The sequence below is a fragment of the Arvicola amphibius genome, chromosome 8 (genome assembly GCF_903992535.2).
Source record: "Arvicola amphibius chromosome 8, mArvAmp1.2, whole genome shotgun sequence".
NCBI classification, from domain to species: Eukaryota; Metazoa; Chordata; class Mammalia; order Rodentia; family Cricetidae; genus Arvicola; species Arvicola amphibius.
The window spans coordinates 103,949,749-103,965,983 of NC_052054.1; the positions used below are offsets into that span (position 1 = coordinate 103,949,749).

At 42.8% G+C, this 16,235-nt stretch overlaps 3 protein-coding genes across 3 annotated transcripts in view; all 3 read right to left on the reverse strand.

Annotated features, from left to right (window-relative positions):
* LOC119820716 (UDP-glucuronosyltransferase 1-6) overlaps positions 1 to 11,100 on the reverse strand; it is a 94,604-nt gene extending 83,504 nt beyond the window's left edge. The window contains exon 1 of the mRNA XM_038339264.2: positions 10,184 to 11,100. Coding sequence (XP_038195192.1) covers positions 10,184 to 11,038 — 855 coding nt within the window. The 5' untranslated portion in view covers positions 11,039 to 11,100. The remainder of the gene's footprint in view (positions 1 to 10,183) is intronic.
* LOC119820719 (UDP-glucuronosyltransferase 1A8-like) lies at positions 105 to 1,780 on the reverse strand. The gene is given in 2 exon segments (XM_038339268.1): positions 105 to 1,050; positions 1,052 to 1,780. Coding segments are annotated over 2 exon segments (885 nt in total). The 5' UTR covers positions 1,280 to 1,780; the 3' UTR covers positions 105 to 393.
* Positions 11,101 to 12,476: 1,376 nt separating the features above from the next.
* Positions 12,477 to 14,227, reverse strand: LOC119820723 (UDP-glucuronosyltransferase 1A9-like). Its single transcript, XM_038339272.1, has one exon. It carries the CDS (start codon positions 13,836 to 13,838, stop codon positions 12,960 to 12,962), a length of 879 nt encoding a protein of 292 aa, XP_038195200.1. The 5' UTR covers positions 13,839 to 14,227; the 3' UTR covers positions 12,477 to 12,959.
* Positions 14,228 to 16,235: the final 2,008 nt, after the last annotated feature.

The following is a 16,235-nucleotide window of genomic DNA, read 5'->3' on the forward strand; positions in this document are numbered from 1 at the left end:
ATCGTGCTGAGCGTTCATAACTACACATGCTATTTATGCAGTACACCCGCGAAACTGAGGACACAAATCTCCTGGCAGCATTTTAAAGAATGAGGTGGAGGACGAGAATGAACAAAAGGAAGCTTCATTTCTTACTGTGCTTCTCACTCTATTTCCAAAAGCAATAATAAAGGCAGCCTGGGGTTGCTGAGAATGCCCGTGGCCACACGCCTATCAGCAAGCAAGGTTTACAAGCCACACTACTGCACACTTCGTGTGACCAGTCAAAGACTGTGTTGAGCAAACTGAGATGACAACAAACGTAGAACTGAAAGAAAACTGAAAATGACAGGTTTGAGTGACAGCCCACAGCTCAGTAAGGGATAACTTCATCATCCAAAGCCAGGTCTCTCTTCATGTGCTGAAGGAGAGACAACATACCTTAGAAAATGGCTCTCCCTGGTGGCAGTTGATCCCACCAACCAAGACCATTTGGGGTATAATAGGTCTAGGGAAATCCAACACAAAATCTCTGTGGAACAACCAACTGGACACTGGGTTGAAGAGGGCATTCATGGTCACTGGGATCTGGAAAACTTCAGAGGCAATTTTTCTAGCAGTTTTGAAAAAATAGGGACAAAATCCATGTTCCCCCTTGTAGGCGAGGTGCTTCCGCAGTCTCTCCGTGAAAGTCATGGTGCCTGTGAGTTTCAAGCCACCTCTGGGAACATAAGACGGAGGGCTGGGACACTGGGCACCCTCTTCGAGATAGTGGCAAAATAATATATCTCTTGCAAAGATAACTGACGGGAGCGACAAGTACTTGGCAACAGTCAAGCTGCACACATCGAAAAGATCCAGAAACACAGCATCAAAAGACCTCTTCTTCAGGTACTCCACTAACTTCTTGTCGCTAAACAAATCCATACAGTGTGAAAACAGTAATTCAAAGAAACCTCTGCCTGGATTCTTTAGCAAAGAAAACATTCCTACTTCCTCAGTTTTCCATTGATTGTGAGCAAAAAACTTGAAGCAGTGGCTCAATTCTTTCAGAGTGTAAGAAACAGAGTTACATTTTCATTGTAAAATTCAGGGATTTTCTCAGTTGCCAACTCACCTCTGGCACAACTACCACCACCTTATGCCCTCTGTGGATGAGCTTCTCCACAACCGACTGCATGGTGAACAAGTGACTCCCATCCATGGGCACCACCAGCAGCCTGCCTGCCTGGGCAAAGCCTGAGGCCAGCAGCAGACACACACACAGAGGAAGGGAGGCTGGGAAACCTGCAGGAGCCATGGAAGAAGCTCAGCCTGAGGCAATCCAGCCACAGAGAATCTGAGCTCTTCTGACATGGCATATGGTGGCATATGTCATGTAATACGCCAAGGCACATTTAGTGAGGACTTTTACAGCCAACCTGAGGCTTGGTCCTTGTTAGTGCCACAACATGGTACCCCTTTACCTTAAATGTCATTGTGAATAGATATTTACTGAGTCACCTGTTGTCCTTGGTGACTGGGGAACACTCAGGCGAACATCTTTGAAGATTAAAACTAGCTAGGGTACCACACCTTTAGTCATTGTACTGGAGGGAACAGAGGCAGGAGGATCTTTGTGATTTCAAGTCTAGCCCAGTGGACATAGTGAGTCCAAGGACAGCTGAAGCTACATAATAGCCCCTATATCAAAACAAAGCAAAACAGCTAGGGTGATATCTGTATAGTTTTTCTATGGGAAGACTTGGGCCCTGCCCCCCTTTAGAAAAATAAACCTTAACAAATGAAGACAAGCCCAAGAAGCATGAGTGGTTCACAGAACTTAATGAAATTTGCTGTGCCATGGCAGGTGTAGTTCTCCAGCACAACTTCAGGTTCTGCAGACAAAATTTTATTCCTCTTTCTCACACAGTATATAATAGCCCTCAGCAGGGGAGGCCAAGCCAGCAAAAACAAGAAGCTCAACACCGTAGGGGTAAACATCTTTAGAAACATTGCTGAAAACAAGAGATTGTTTTGTTCTTGTTTTTGTTCTTGTTTTCAGAACAACCAACCACAAGAGTGCAAAACAGATCAAGTGGGGGTGAGAAGGCCTGTCCTCTAGGGACCCAACAAAATTCAAGCAAGAAAGAAAAGGATAATTGTCTTAGACAGGTCATATCACTCAATCCCTGCTCCCAAATCAGGACAATGCTGATAAAGAGATCATTTACCCTGAGCAAGGACCTACTGGCAGAGAAGTGAGCTGGCACTCGTAATACAAAGTCCTTACTGTTCCCAGAGTTCCTAGGAGGACTGCCTCAGTGACATCACTGGGGACTAGGGGGTCACTAGGAGAAAGGACATGGTCATGCCACATGGAGTGAAATAGAATGAAAGGAAGGAAGTCAAAGTCTTAGTGACCTATACACAGGTCACCATGGCACCTCCTCCCTGCCAGCTATTGAACCTGTCCAGAGGTGACAGCTAAATCCTAGCCCATCGACAAAACCAGCCTAGTCGCCTTCCTAGGCATAGGAAGGAAGATGTTGAAGACAGCGTCACTTATTCTACGTCTGTGTTTCTACCCCTTCTCAGAGTGTAGTCTAACTTTCCTGCATAGACAAGGGGATGGCGCATGGTCTAGTTTAGAAGAGTGTGGGGGTTGGCTGTGACCATTCCTCCTGGCTGTCAACTTGATCAGATCTCAAATCATCTGAGAACAAAGCTGCTGGCAACACTAGTAAGAGTTTTTCTTCATAGGGTTATTTGGAATGAGAAGATGTACCTTGAAGGTTGTGGCACCTTCTAGTGGAAGTCAATCAGGAGCTCTCTTCAGTCAAAAAGACCTACCAGCTGTCCCTGCACAGGCAGAGAGACTCACACCTCTGCATACTTCGTGGGAGCATAGTAGATAGACCTCAGGAGCTCAAAGGCACTCAACTCAGGCAAAAGTCTATGCCACATCTCCAACTTGACGAAGACAGGTTTTTTTCCAATTATATATTTAGTCTTTGACCCTACATTTATTGAGTAGCAACTCTGCTAAACTCTTGAACTGAGCCTTCAGCTCTGCCCAAGATCTTAAAGAATGGACTCAACCGGCCAGGGAGTAGATCTTCAGAACAGATTAAACAGAGCTGTCACAATGCCCAAGCAGCAGTTCCACATGATAGCGCCCCCTCCCAACATCTCATCCAGCAGCAAAGCCTTCCAACAGCCCCACCCAACATCATCAGGGAGGCAGCATGCATCTTAGTCAACTAGAAAGCTTATAAAAGTCCTTCTTGCTCTGGGAGTACACTGGTCCTTCCAGAGTTACAGGATAGAATGCATAGCAAAAACCTATTGCTGCCAAAGGACACATGTCAAGACAAGTTCACATCAGAAGGTTTTATCTTTCAGGACAAGGATATTAACATTATAAAGAGCCAAGGACCTGTGACATGTTGAGAGAAACTCAGAAAATTGCAATGGGAGCACCAGAGAACTAGGCATCCATAAAATGACTGATAAAAACTAAGATTCATAAAAATGTTCAACAAACTATTAGAATATAAGAAACAAAATTTAACGACAGTAGGCAAGAACCAGAAGGTGAAAAACAGACAATGGGAAGTGTAGACAGAGTCCCTTCATTCATTTCCTGGCTCCCCAGACCCAAAATAATCCCACAGAAACTATATTAATTGCAATACTGTTCGGTCAATAGCTTAAGCATACTTCTAGCTAGTTCTTACATCTTAAAAATAATCCATTTCTATTAATTTGTATTTTACCATGAGGATCATGGTTTACTGGTACAGGTACATGGGCATCATTCTCCTCAGGCGGCTACATGGCATCTCCTTGGCTCACCTACTCTCTCCTCCTCTATCTGCTTGGAATTTCCACTTTGCCCTATTCTGCACTGCAATAGGCCCAAAGTAGCTTTTTTTATTAACCAATGGTATTCACAGCATACAGAGGGAAATCCCACATCACCTTCCCTTTTCTGTCTAAATAAAAAAGATTTTTAACTTTAACATAATAAAATCACATATAACAAAACAGGTATCAAGAAAGAATTACAGTTACAATATTTTTAGCCATTTTATCTTTTATCATAACTAAGGAAAACTATACCTATTCTTTAATTCCATCAAAGACTCCAGAAGGATATAATATTACCTAAGTAAACAGGAAGTGCATTGTAAGCAACTTCCAAAACTCTAGAATTGACAGAGACATCTCACTGCCTGGAAAGTTACCCAAAGTCTTGAAGAGCTTTAAAATGGTAACCAGCTGGGTTGCAGCGGCTCTGGATGCTGGTTGCACCTCTCTCCACCTTTAAAATGGTGGAAGCACAACCAGTGCCCGCTCTGGGGCCACCAGGCAGGAGCTATACTCAGCACTCCAACCCTGAGAATGAGCATGCAGCACGCAAACCCTTTTTTTCTGAGTAACAGCCAAATTGGCTTTGGGCACCAATCTGTAGGAAGAGGGCCCACTTTCACTGTCTATATTAATATTGAAAATCAAGATCAAGCAAGCTTTTGCCCTTCTGCTTCCCGGAAGGTTTCTGTCTTCCCTGAGCTCGCCTTAGGACACCTGCATTATCATTTGAAAGATGTACCACCCCAGTCAAACTCCCCACCTGTCCCCGGAGTGAGTCATGCCTGCCTACACATGGGTGGATTGGTGCTTGGCACCAGAAGTGAGAGCCCCTAGGGGCTCACGTCTCTGCCTCACCAGGTCAGTGAAAAAAATGATGAGATTGTGGGTTTGTGACAGGGTTTCTTTGTAGCTTTGGAGCCTGTCCTGGAACTAGCTCTCATAGACCAGGCTGGTCTTGAACTCACGGAGAACTGCCCACCTCTGCTTCCCAAGTGCTGGGATTAAAGAAATGTACCACCACTGCCCGGCTAGCTCAGTCGGTAGAGTATGAGACCCTTAATCTCAGAGTCGTGGGTTCGAGCCCCATGTTGGACACCAATCTGTAGCAGCAGGCTGCTTGTTTGTCCTGGACACCCAGCTAGCTTAGCCCCAAAATAGCCACACAGAAATTGTATTTCTTAAAACACTGCTTGGCCCATTAGCTCTAACTTCTTATTGGCTAACTCTTATATTAATTTAACCCATTTTTATTAGTCTGTGTATCACCACGTGTCTGTGGCTTACCGGGTAAAAAATCCCAACATCTGTCTCATGCAGCTCCATGGCTTCTTCCTAACTCTGCCTCCTTTCTCCCAGCATGCCATTTAGTTTTCCCCACCTACCTAAGTTCTTCCCTATCAACAGGCCAAGGCAGTTTCTTTATTCATTAACCAATAAAAGCAACACATAGACGAAAGGACCTCCCACACCATTTGGGCACCCATCTTCAGGCTATAGGCCTATAGTATCTGACAGACTTTTATATGAAGCAGGAAATTTCAAAGACAGTTCCACCTATATTGACAGTTTATCAGTCACTATCTTTTGTGTCCTATAGAATGTTTGGCAGATTCTTTCATGAAGCAGGAACTTTGAAGGACTATCTCACCAGTGGCTCCCATCCATGGACACCACCAGCAGCCTGCCTGCCTAGGCCAAGCCAGAGGCCAGCAGCAGACACACACAGAGGGAGGGAGGCTGGGAAACCTACAGAAGCCATGGGAGAAGCTCAGGCTGAGGCAATCCAGCTGCTGAGACTCTCTGCTCTTCTAATAGAGCTGGTTGAGTAGAGGTACAAGAGATCCTTCATATATTTCTATGTTTACAAGGGAAGTGAAATTCAGTGCTAATGATTTACTCAAAAGAGCAATCCTTAATGAACGACATTGGCTAAAGTAACTACTTTTGTGTTTTCCAGGTTAAAAAATGTTTATGATTTTTGTGCATTCTAATGCAAACCCAGTTTTGAAAGAATTATGACACAATGTGCTTGGATTTTTACATTCAGAATAATTAAGAAGCTGTCTATAAAGATCCTCTAAATCTATCACATGGTCATTTGTTCCTCATAAGAAGAAAACCTAAGAGGGTTGGACAGTAAGAGTCACCAAGAACAACAGTTAGATAGGGAATCCTAGAGGTCAGAGAAAAGCTGGAATCTCCCTAAAGGGCACATTATGGTACATAGGACAGGTCAGGATCAAATCAACTCTGTATTGCTGCATGAGTCCATGGATCTGAGAGTGCAGGAGTCTTGACTGACAGGCACTGAGCCTTGGGACTCTGCTGTAGGACTCCAGTAAACCAATAACACAGCCATTGTCCCTGTCAAAGCGGAAACATTGGCTGTGTTAGATCAGTTTCTGTTATTTCTAGAGCCCTTCCTAAGACAAGATGACTTTCTTCCTGAGCTTGGCTTTCAGACAGACATCTGGATGGAAGACAGAAGAGGAAGAGCTGACCCTCTGAAAGCTGTTGCCTCCGATGATGATGCTCAGACTATGTTACCTCAGGTACTGTAGGCCCATAATATGAAAAAAATCATGATTATAAATTGTTGCGATTGGAGAAAGAGGTTGTTAACGATGAATGTTGAAAGTTGATGTGTATGCTGAGAATGCTAGCTCTAAATGATGTTCTATACCAGCAAAAGAAACATTTTCAACTTAGGCGATTCTACTCTCCTTTAAAATAGGAGAATGCCTTTGGAAATATAATTATTCATAAAGCATTATGATATGTCCTGACAAAAGATATGGCTGAATCACAGGGCTTGAAGAGTATATTTCTCTCCACTAATCTCTTCTCTTTGCAGAGGTCCGCAGTCAATGACGGGTTTGAAGCTTCTTCTCCCCAGATGCCTAAGACAGAGGCTCGCATATAAGAATGCCTGTTCCAAAGACAGGAAAATTTAGGTAAATGAAGAGGACTTTGCCCAAGCCAGGAGCGACCCATCTGTCCTGTTACAGAAACACAGGAGTTATTAAAATTAATAAGAGAGAATGGAATGTAGGCCCATATTTCTATATGGTGTAGCAGCCAGGCGCCAAAGCCATATGCCCCATTTGAGATGGTCACGTAGCTCTGCAGACAAGCTGTCCCTTCCCAACAAAAGGTCAGGAAGTTGTTGCTCCTTTCTTTGTAATTTGGAGGATGCCTTATAGAGATGCTAATTCAAGCCTCTGTGACACTCCTCTAAGCTGCGTACACAGCAGACAGGTAGATGCGGGACTTGACAAAAGGCCATTCACCTGGGTATCTAGGAGACAGCCTAATGTATTTTCCCACTCAGTTTATGTGTTGGTATAAAGGCTGTCTGGATAATAAACTCAGAGAGATCTTCAGGAGAAAGGACGCTGAGATGCCCTTCCATGATGACCGTGTAAGCTGTGTCTGATTATTCATTGTGGCTCCTTACCAGTCCAGTTAGAGAAAATAGTTTTCTATGTTGGGGCCACACAGGCTCTAACAAGGTACAATGGCCAGGGGCTCTGCTTTCCTAGAAACAAAGGGATTAGAATTTAGGACTTCCACCTTTCCCCACAGCTCCAGGAAGGGCTGATGTTGGGCTTGGTACTGGGGTGGAAAACTCAGTCAGGACATAATGACAGCACATCCAATGTCTGTTTTTGAAACTTTTCTTAATTGATTTATTGATCTATGCATTTTTCTCTGTTCTCCTCCCTTCCTCTCCCCTTTCCTTTTCCATCTCCCATGGTCCTCATGCTCCCAATTTGGTCAGGAGATCTTGTCTTTTTCTACTTCCCATGTAGATTAGATCTATGTAAGTCTCTTTTATTGTCCGCATTGTTGTCTAAATTCTCTGGGATTGTGATTTGTAGGCTGCTTTTCTTTGCTTTATGTTTAAAAACCATTTTAAAGATATTTTTTGTTTTTGCTGTAAAGGTATAATTTCATGTCTTCCCCTGGAGAGAAACAGGCCTGATATTTCTACATGGTTTCTAGATCTGAACATAGTCCAAATAATAAGCATAACATCATTAACTGCAAATGTGCCTGTCCCTTGCTGTATCCATCATTCACACAGCACAGCACAGCACAGCACAGAAGGAGTGACTGTCTCAGGCCTATGATGTCAATAAGAAAATAAGAAGCCAGAGACACTCATGAAGGTTCCCTAATCTTCCAAGACCCTTTCCATAAAACTCACTTTAGGAAAGAGAGTGGAAATTGCTTGTCTGTTCCACCTACAGTAGGAAAAAACAAAAAGACAGAGATCATACAGACCAGCCTGTGTGTCCCAGTGGTACCTCAGTGTGCCTGCCACATATGCCAACTCCATACGTCATCCCTGATGTTGAGCCACTTGCCTTCAAACAGGAGAGGAGATTCAAAATTACCTCAAGTCCTTAGACTGCTTCTTCCAGCCCTACTTCTGAGTGCACCCTACTAAGCTCTCCCAAAGAGGAAAAATGCCACCTCAACCAATTCCAGAAAAATGTTGGGGCTAGTAATGCTTGGCCTGAGAAGGCTAAAATCTTCATTGATCCATGCGAGATGACCCAGCAACCTGGTCTTGGCGGATAGGTGTGGAACTCAGAAGAGCAAAGTTTTGTCCTTTATTAAGAGAGATAGAAGTTGAACTCTGGAAAAATATTAAAACGGTGGGATATGGGCTAGAATGATATACTCATAGTTGGAAGCACTGGCTGCTCTTTCAGAGGCCTGGGTTTCAATTCTCACCATCCATGTGGTAGCTCACACCTGTCTGTAACTCCCATTCCAGGGCTTCCCACACCCTCATATAGATATACATGCAGGCAAAACACCAATGAGGATAAAATAAAAATAATTAATTAAAAATATACTACCCCCTGAATGTCATACTAAGAGACTACCACCTCTATTGCTCCTGTAGGAGAAACCAAGCAACAGCTATAATAATCTAAAACTAATCTGGCCAATAACTCAATCTAGGTATAGGTCCCCCCTCCTTCTCAGCTTCCAGAACTGGGGGAGTTAGTACTGCTTGGCTGGGGATGTCAAAAAGTGGTTCCTCTCAACTTGAAAGGTTATACTACAGTTATACCCTGACAGTTAAATTTACAAGTCTGCATATTTACAGAAGGAGCCAGGCTCGATATGTTTTGGGGGGATCAGATACACTCACTTTAGACAGAATCGCACCTATACTCTGTCTTGCCTACAAAATACGCTAGGACAGTGGAGACACAAACCTTGTGGGAGTGACCAACCAATGCCTGGTTTGAATTAAGGCCCACTCCATGAGATGAATACTGCCTGGCCAGTCTTCCTCATGAACTGAGATCATGAACACAGACAAGTTCAACAGAACCTCCATATATGGGCTGCCCATGCATGCTTCAGCGTTACCAGAGCATAAAATTCATTTTTCCCTCATTTCCATGATATGGAACCCATACCTCACACTGCTCAGGTGCCCAGAAATCCACACAGTTAAGGCAAAACCAAGTATTCCTGTTATGGGAGGGGGAAGCAAGAATGAAATGTCTCATAATGATATTGTGCTGTACTCATGGGTCAGTAGCCTAGTCAGCCATCATCAGAGAAGATCCCTCATGTAACAGATGGGAGTGAAAACAGAGACCACAGCAAGACATTACATAGAGAGACCTGGAACACACAGCTCTCAGTGAGATATCTCCATCCATTCCCTCCAGTCAGAGCTCAGGGAACCTCATGGAAGAGAGACACAAGGAGTCGGGGAGAAAGAAGGAATGGAGGACAACCAAAGAACAAGGTCTGCTAAATCAATCAGCAAAGCTCCTATGAACTGACTAGGCTGAAGCAGTCTGCACAGAGCCTGCATGGACCTGCCCCAGGCCCTCTTGAAGGACACCATAGCTTCCCGACTAGTCATTTGTTTACCTATTTATTTATTTATTTATTTATTATTTTGGTTTCTCGAGACAGGGTTTCTCTGTGTAACAGTCCTTTCTGTCTTCATGTGGTATGTCTATCATTACTTACTGGTTTTGTTTCTCCTAAGGAAAATTTTCTTTGTCCCTTTCCTTTCTAATTTCATGACCTTGCCATACACACAGAGGAAGGCACACATACATAGTTAAACCTAGATCGTAGCTTTGAATGTATATGTGATATCCTCACAGGTATACACAGCCATATCAATAAAGCACCAATAGAGATTTGTTTCCTAAATTGGTGAATTGGCATAAAACAGTTCTCTAACCCAGGAAGAAATTCCATATGCAGTGGAGTAAATGATAAATCACAGCTCAGTAAAGAATTTATCTTTTCTTGGTCAAACCAAAGGCTCTCTTCATGTGCTAAAGGAGAGATAGCATACCTTAGAAAGTGGCTTTCCCTGGTGGCAGTTGATCCCACCAATGAAGACTATGTTGGGCATCACAGGTGCAGGGAAATCCAGCACAAAGTCAGTGCGTAACAGCCAAATGGACACTTGGCTGAAGAGGTCTTCCATAGTCACTGGGCTCTGGAGAACTTCAGAGGCAATGTCTGTAGCAGTTTTGAAAAACTGGGGGCAAAATGCACGCTCCTCCATATAGGTGATGTGGTTCCACACTCTCTCCATAAAAGTCATGGTGTCTGCAAATTTTGTAAGAAGTCTGGGAACATAAGAGAGGGGTCTGGGGCACTGAGCGCCCTCATCAAGATAGTGGCAAAATATATCTCTTGCAAAGACAACGGACGGAACCAACAAGTACTTGGCAACAGTCAAGCCGCACACATCGAAAGGATCCAGAAACACAGCATCAAAAGAATTCTGTTTCAAGTACTCCACTAACTTCTTGTCCTTAAACAAACTCCTACAGTTTGAAAATAATAATTCAAAAAAACCTTTGGCTGAGCCAAACATTGCAGAAAGCATACTTTGTTCTGGAGTTTTCCATTGAGTATCAGAAAAGTACTTGAATACCCGGTCTAGATCCTCCAAAGTGTGAGAAATTGAGTACGTCTTCACTGTAACATTCAGGGATTTTCCCAGTTGCCAACTCACCTCTGGCACGACTACCACCACCTCATGTCCATTGTGGATGAGCTTCTCCACAACCGACTGCATGGTGAACCAGTGGCTCCCGTCCATGGGCACCACCAGCAGCCTGCCAGCCTGGGCAAAGCCACACACCAGCAGCAGACACACACACAGAGGAAGGGAGGCTGGGAAACCTGCAGGAGCCATGGGAGAAGCTCAGCCTGAGGCAATCCAGCTGCTGAGAATCTGAGCTCTTCTGACAAAGAAGGAAGTGAGACTGAGTTAAATCTGCCCCTCAGGAGGGCGTGTACTTGCACCATTAAGAAACAACAATCCCTGACAATGATTTACTTGGAGAACACTATTCGGTGATCAAATATTATGAGGCACACTTGCTTGTATTCCAGATAAGATTTTTCTTGGACAGAGTCAAGCAATGTGAGTTTATAAATAGTTAGGAAGAAATATCCTGACCCTAAGGAGTTCAAAACTTTTCACTAAAAGAAACAACTTTAAAACAATTTTGCATTTCTTGAGTAGTTTTCAAAACGAAAGCAGACTGTGTTCCCAAGGGATTGGCTGCCTGCCACTAGGTCAAAGTCTAGGGGGAGGATCCTTGGCCTGGCCCTGCTCACAGACATTGTTTAGAAACAACTCTGACAGATGAGCAATGCTGCTGTCTTGACGCATGTGCAGTAGACTTCTTGTTCCACCTCCCAACACTGTGTGTTCTCTGAATTGCTGACATAAGGGTGACCAGCATCTGCATGGATCACTCCAGAGACTAAAACGAAGGTGACCACCATTCCTGTTACAATGTCCCCTTGTATGCATCCGATGCTGTACAGAGCCCACATTCTATGGGAGGCTGAGAGCCTTCTAGTCAGTCATTCTGGGACCTTCTCCACAGACCCATGCATTTGTCTCCCCTGTCACTGCTGCATCTGGGAGTTTGGTTCCCCCTTGTGTTTACAGACAGTGCTGCTGCCACTCACACCTCATGCCCATTTTTCTGGTAGGAATTGGTTTCAAGTCCTTTCCCTGTACATCTGGGATTAAGACAGCTTGCCCAGAAGGAAACTGTGGTGTTCACTGTTGACATGCATAAGGTAGCTCTACATGGCACTGTTGTTGTGATCTGCTAGCCTGGTCTGTCACCTGGTACCCTGTCACTTTAAGGGACAAGCCCTCTTACCCCCAAACTTCCCTGTCTGCAGAGAGGAGTGGTTCCCACAGAACCAGGAAGGGTTGATGTTGTGCTTGGTCCTGGGGCAGAAAAATGAGTCAGGACATAATGACAGTGCATCCTGTGTGGGTTTTTTAAAACTTTTTTTTATTGATTTTATTGAGCTGTGCACTTATCTCTGTTCCCCTTCCATCCTTTCTCCTTTCCTTCAACCCTCTTCCATGGTCCCCATGCTCCCAGTTTACTCAGGAGATCTTGTCTTTTTCTTCCCATGTAGATTAGATCCATGTATGTCTCTCTTAGAGTCCTCGTTGTTGTCTATGTTCTCTGGGATTGTGATTTGTAGGCTGCTTTTCTTTGCTTTATGTTTTAAAACCACTTATGAGTGAGTGCATGTGATAATTGTCTTTCTGTGTCTGTGTTATCTTACTCAAAATAATGTTTTCTAGCTCCATCCACTTTCCTGCAACATTCAACATGTCATTATTTTTTTCTGCTGTGTAGTATTCCAATGTGTAAATGTATCACATTTTCCTTATCCATTCTTCTGTCGAGGAGCATTTCCCCAGTCTTCCCTTCCATATGTCCTCATCCTACTGCTGAAAATTCTTTCTGTGTTCATGTGACATGTCTATCATTCCTGTCATAGTTTCTCTTTAGAAAAGTTTTCTCTCCCTTCACCTTTCCAATTTTCTGACACCCAAACACAAATAGGAAGGCACAAGTATATATAATCAGATGATAGCTTAGAGTGTATAATTCAAATATGTCACAGGTATACACATCTAATCAATAGAGCACCTATAAAGAATTTCTTCTTAATTAGTGAATGACACAAAATACTTGTCTAACCCAGGAAGAAATTCCTTCTACAGTGAAGCAAACAGCAAATCATAGCTCAGGAAAGAATTTCCTTTTCATTGCCCGAAAACAGGCCTTTCTTCATGTGCTAAAGAGAGACAACATAAAAAAAAGTGGCTTTCCTTGTTGGCAGTTGAGCCCACCAATGAACATCATGTTTGGCATCACAGGTTTGGGGAAATCTAACACAAAGTCGGTGCGTAACAACCAAATAGACGCCTGGGAGAAGAGGTCTTCCAGCGTCACTGGGCTCTGGAGAACTTCAGAGGCAATGTCTGTAGCAGTTTTAAACAGGTAGTGGCAAAATGCACGCTCTTCCATGTAAAAAACAAAGTTCGACACTCTCTCCTTGAAAGTCATGGTGTCTGAAAGTTTTGAGAAAAGTCTGGGAACATAGGACAGTGCACTGGGACACTGGGTGCCCTCTTCAAGATAGTGGCAAAAGAAATATCTTGTAAACATCACTGAAGGGACTGACAAATACTTGGCATCAGTTAAGCCACAGAGCTCAAAAGGATCCAGAAACACAGCATCGAAAGAACTCTGCTTCAAGTACTCCACTAACTTCTTGTCGTTAAACAAACTTCTACAGTGGGGAAACATTAATTTATAAAAAACTTTGGCTGAGCCTGTCATTAAAGAGAGTATACTTTCTTCTGGAGTTTTCCATTGAGTATGAGAAAAATACTTAAACTTCTGGTCCAGATCCTCCAGAGTGTAAGAAGTTGAGTACGTCTTCGCTGTAAAATTCATGGATTTTCCCAGTTGCCAGCTCCCCTCAGGCACGACTACTACCACCTCATGCCCTCTGTGGATGAGCTTTTCCACAACTGAATGCATGGTGAACCAGTGGCTCCCATCCATGGGCACCACCAGCAGCCTGCCTGCCTGGGCAAAGCCACACACCAGAAGCAGACATACACACAGAGAAAGGGAGGCTGGGAAACCTGCAGGAGCCATGGGAGAAGCTCAGCTTGAGGCAACCCAACTGATGAGAATCTGAGCTCTTCTGACAAAAGAGGAAGTGAGACTGTGTTAAATCTGCTCCCTCAGTTGGGCGTGTACTTGAACCATGAAGAAACAGCAATCCTTGACAATGATTTACTTGGACAACATTAATAAATGATTAAATATTACGAGGCACTCTCGCTTGTGTTCCAGATAAGATCTGAGATCCTCTTCAATTTCTTTCTTCAAAGATTATAGTTCTTGTTATATAAGTCTTCCACTTGTTGGATTGGAGTTACTCTGAGATGTTTTATGTTATTTGTAACTATTATGAAATGTGATGTTTCTTTGATTTCTTTCTCAGCCCACTTATCATCTTTGCAAAGAAGGATTACTGATTTTTTGAGTTAATCTTGTATTTTGCTACATTACTGAAAGTGTTTTTGATTTTCAGAATCTTTTTGGTAGAGTTTTGGGTGTCACTTATGTAAACTATCATATCATCAGCAAATAGGGAGATTTTGACTTCTTTTCCAATTTGTATTTGTATAGTAGATAAGTTAGTGTGAACTTATTCACATGAATAATAATAATAGTGGGTAATAGAGTAAATATTTGTGAGCTATTATTTATGGATAGTTTATATTGGTATAGTTTTTGTATATTGATACAAGTTCAAATTATATTTGTTATTTCTGTTTATGATATTTGTATACCAATCAAAGTTATTTTGTCAGATTGTACTCATGTATATTTCTACCTCTGTTTAAGACATTTTGTATATTGGTACAATCTTAGGATATATTTTCATATTACATTACATAAACCTATCTCTGATCAAGATACTTATACATTGTTTACATTTTGAGGTCATTTTCCTCATTTACTGCTCAGATGTTTATAGATTATTTAATATTCTGATATAAAGTCTTAGTCTTTAAGTTATACAGATATTAAGTATTATAGTTATTCATGTTTGTTATACATAGAATCAGATTAAATAGGTTCTTTAGATATATAGAGATTGTATACTGCCTAAATAGGTAATCTTCAACCACTTCAAGGATCTGTAGAACATGTCATTGAAATTGCTCAGGGTTCTGTGATGTGAGACACAGTTTCTGCTGACAGCACCAATCTATTCCCAAGAGAATGTTGAGTACTGAAGACACTCCACTAAGAGTTTGTTTTCTTGTTGGCACAACTGGCCTTTGGGCAAGGAACTGCCCATGCCTCAACCACTGACAAATACATGGTGCCTGGACTGGATAAGCAGAAACACACATACACACACACACACACACACACACACACACACACACACACATACAAAGACTGCCAAACCTTGCCAAGGCAGGGTAAAATGGTTTGAAATTTTTTCCTGCTTCCAAAATGGTCTATCAGCTACACTAGGCCTTAGCCTAAGTTGGTTGCTGGTGCAGGACAATTGTCTATATTCTGTAAATTATGTTTTAAATAAACACTGATTGGTCAGTAGCCAGGCAGGAAGCATATTCGGAACAACCAGACAGGAAGTAGAGGCGGGTCAATGAGAACAGGAGAATTCTAAGAAGAGGGAAGCTCCCTCTGCAGTCCTGTCCAGACACTGAGAAGCAAGATGTGACTACTGCCTTGCTGAAAAGGGTACTGAGCCATGTGGCTATCACAGATAAAAATAATGGGCTAATATAAGTTATAAGAGTTAATAGGAAGGCTGAGATAATGGGACAATCAGTTAATAATTAATGTAGACCTCTGTGTGATTTTCTTTGTAGCTAAACGGCTATGGGACCTGGTGGGAGGACAGGAACCAGGCAGGACAGATACCTCAGACAACAAATAGCGCCAATGTGTGGGCAATTCCATCCACATAAAGCCTGACAGAGCTTGGAAAGTAATTCTAGACAGAAAAGAATAGAATTAAGCATGGCTTATTGATACCAGCATTTTTTCAGATGGGCTCTGCTTGCTAGAGTCAAGTGCTCTCATTTAAGAGAGGCTTCCTGACTCAGCTTTGGCTGCAAAACCCTGCAACTCTTTAAGAGATCCTGCTACAAAACTCTTAAATGGTGTTAATAAAAACTGATTGTATGCTTTTTGATTTTCAGCAATAGCAGGAAAAAAGCTGCACCATTTTAAAATGCTGGCTTTCTGGACCATCTTGCCAGTGCAAACACTGACTCTTTGAGGCAAGAGGTCATACAGAGAGAACATCTGAGTGTTGTTTGTAGACACACTGTTGTAACTTGTTTGCTGTCAAGGACCTTGAAATGCCAGAGTTGTAGCAATAAACATGGCTCCGGCTGGTACCTCCTCCATGAGCCTGAAATTTCAGAAAGCTAAGGAATGGGCTGGATCTAGCCATCAGTTCGGTGGCTTTAATCCTCTTCATATTGCTTAGCAAATTAA

Coding starts and splice junctions, on each gene's coding strand:
- LOC119820723 (XM_038339272.1), bottom strand. CDS start 13,838: ATGGCTCCTGCAGGTTTCCCAGCCTCCCTTTCTCTGTGTGTATGTCTG.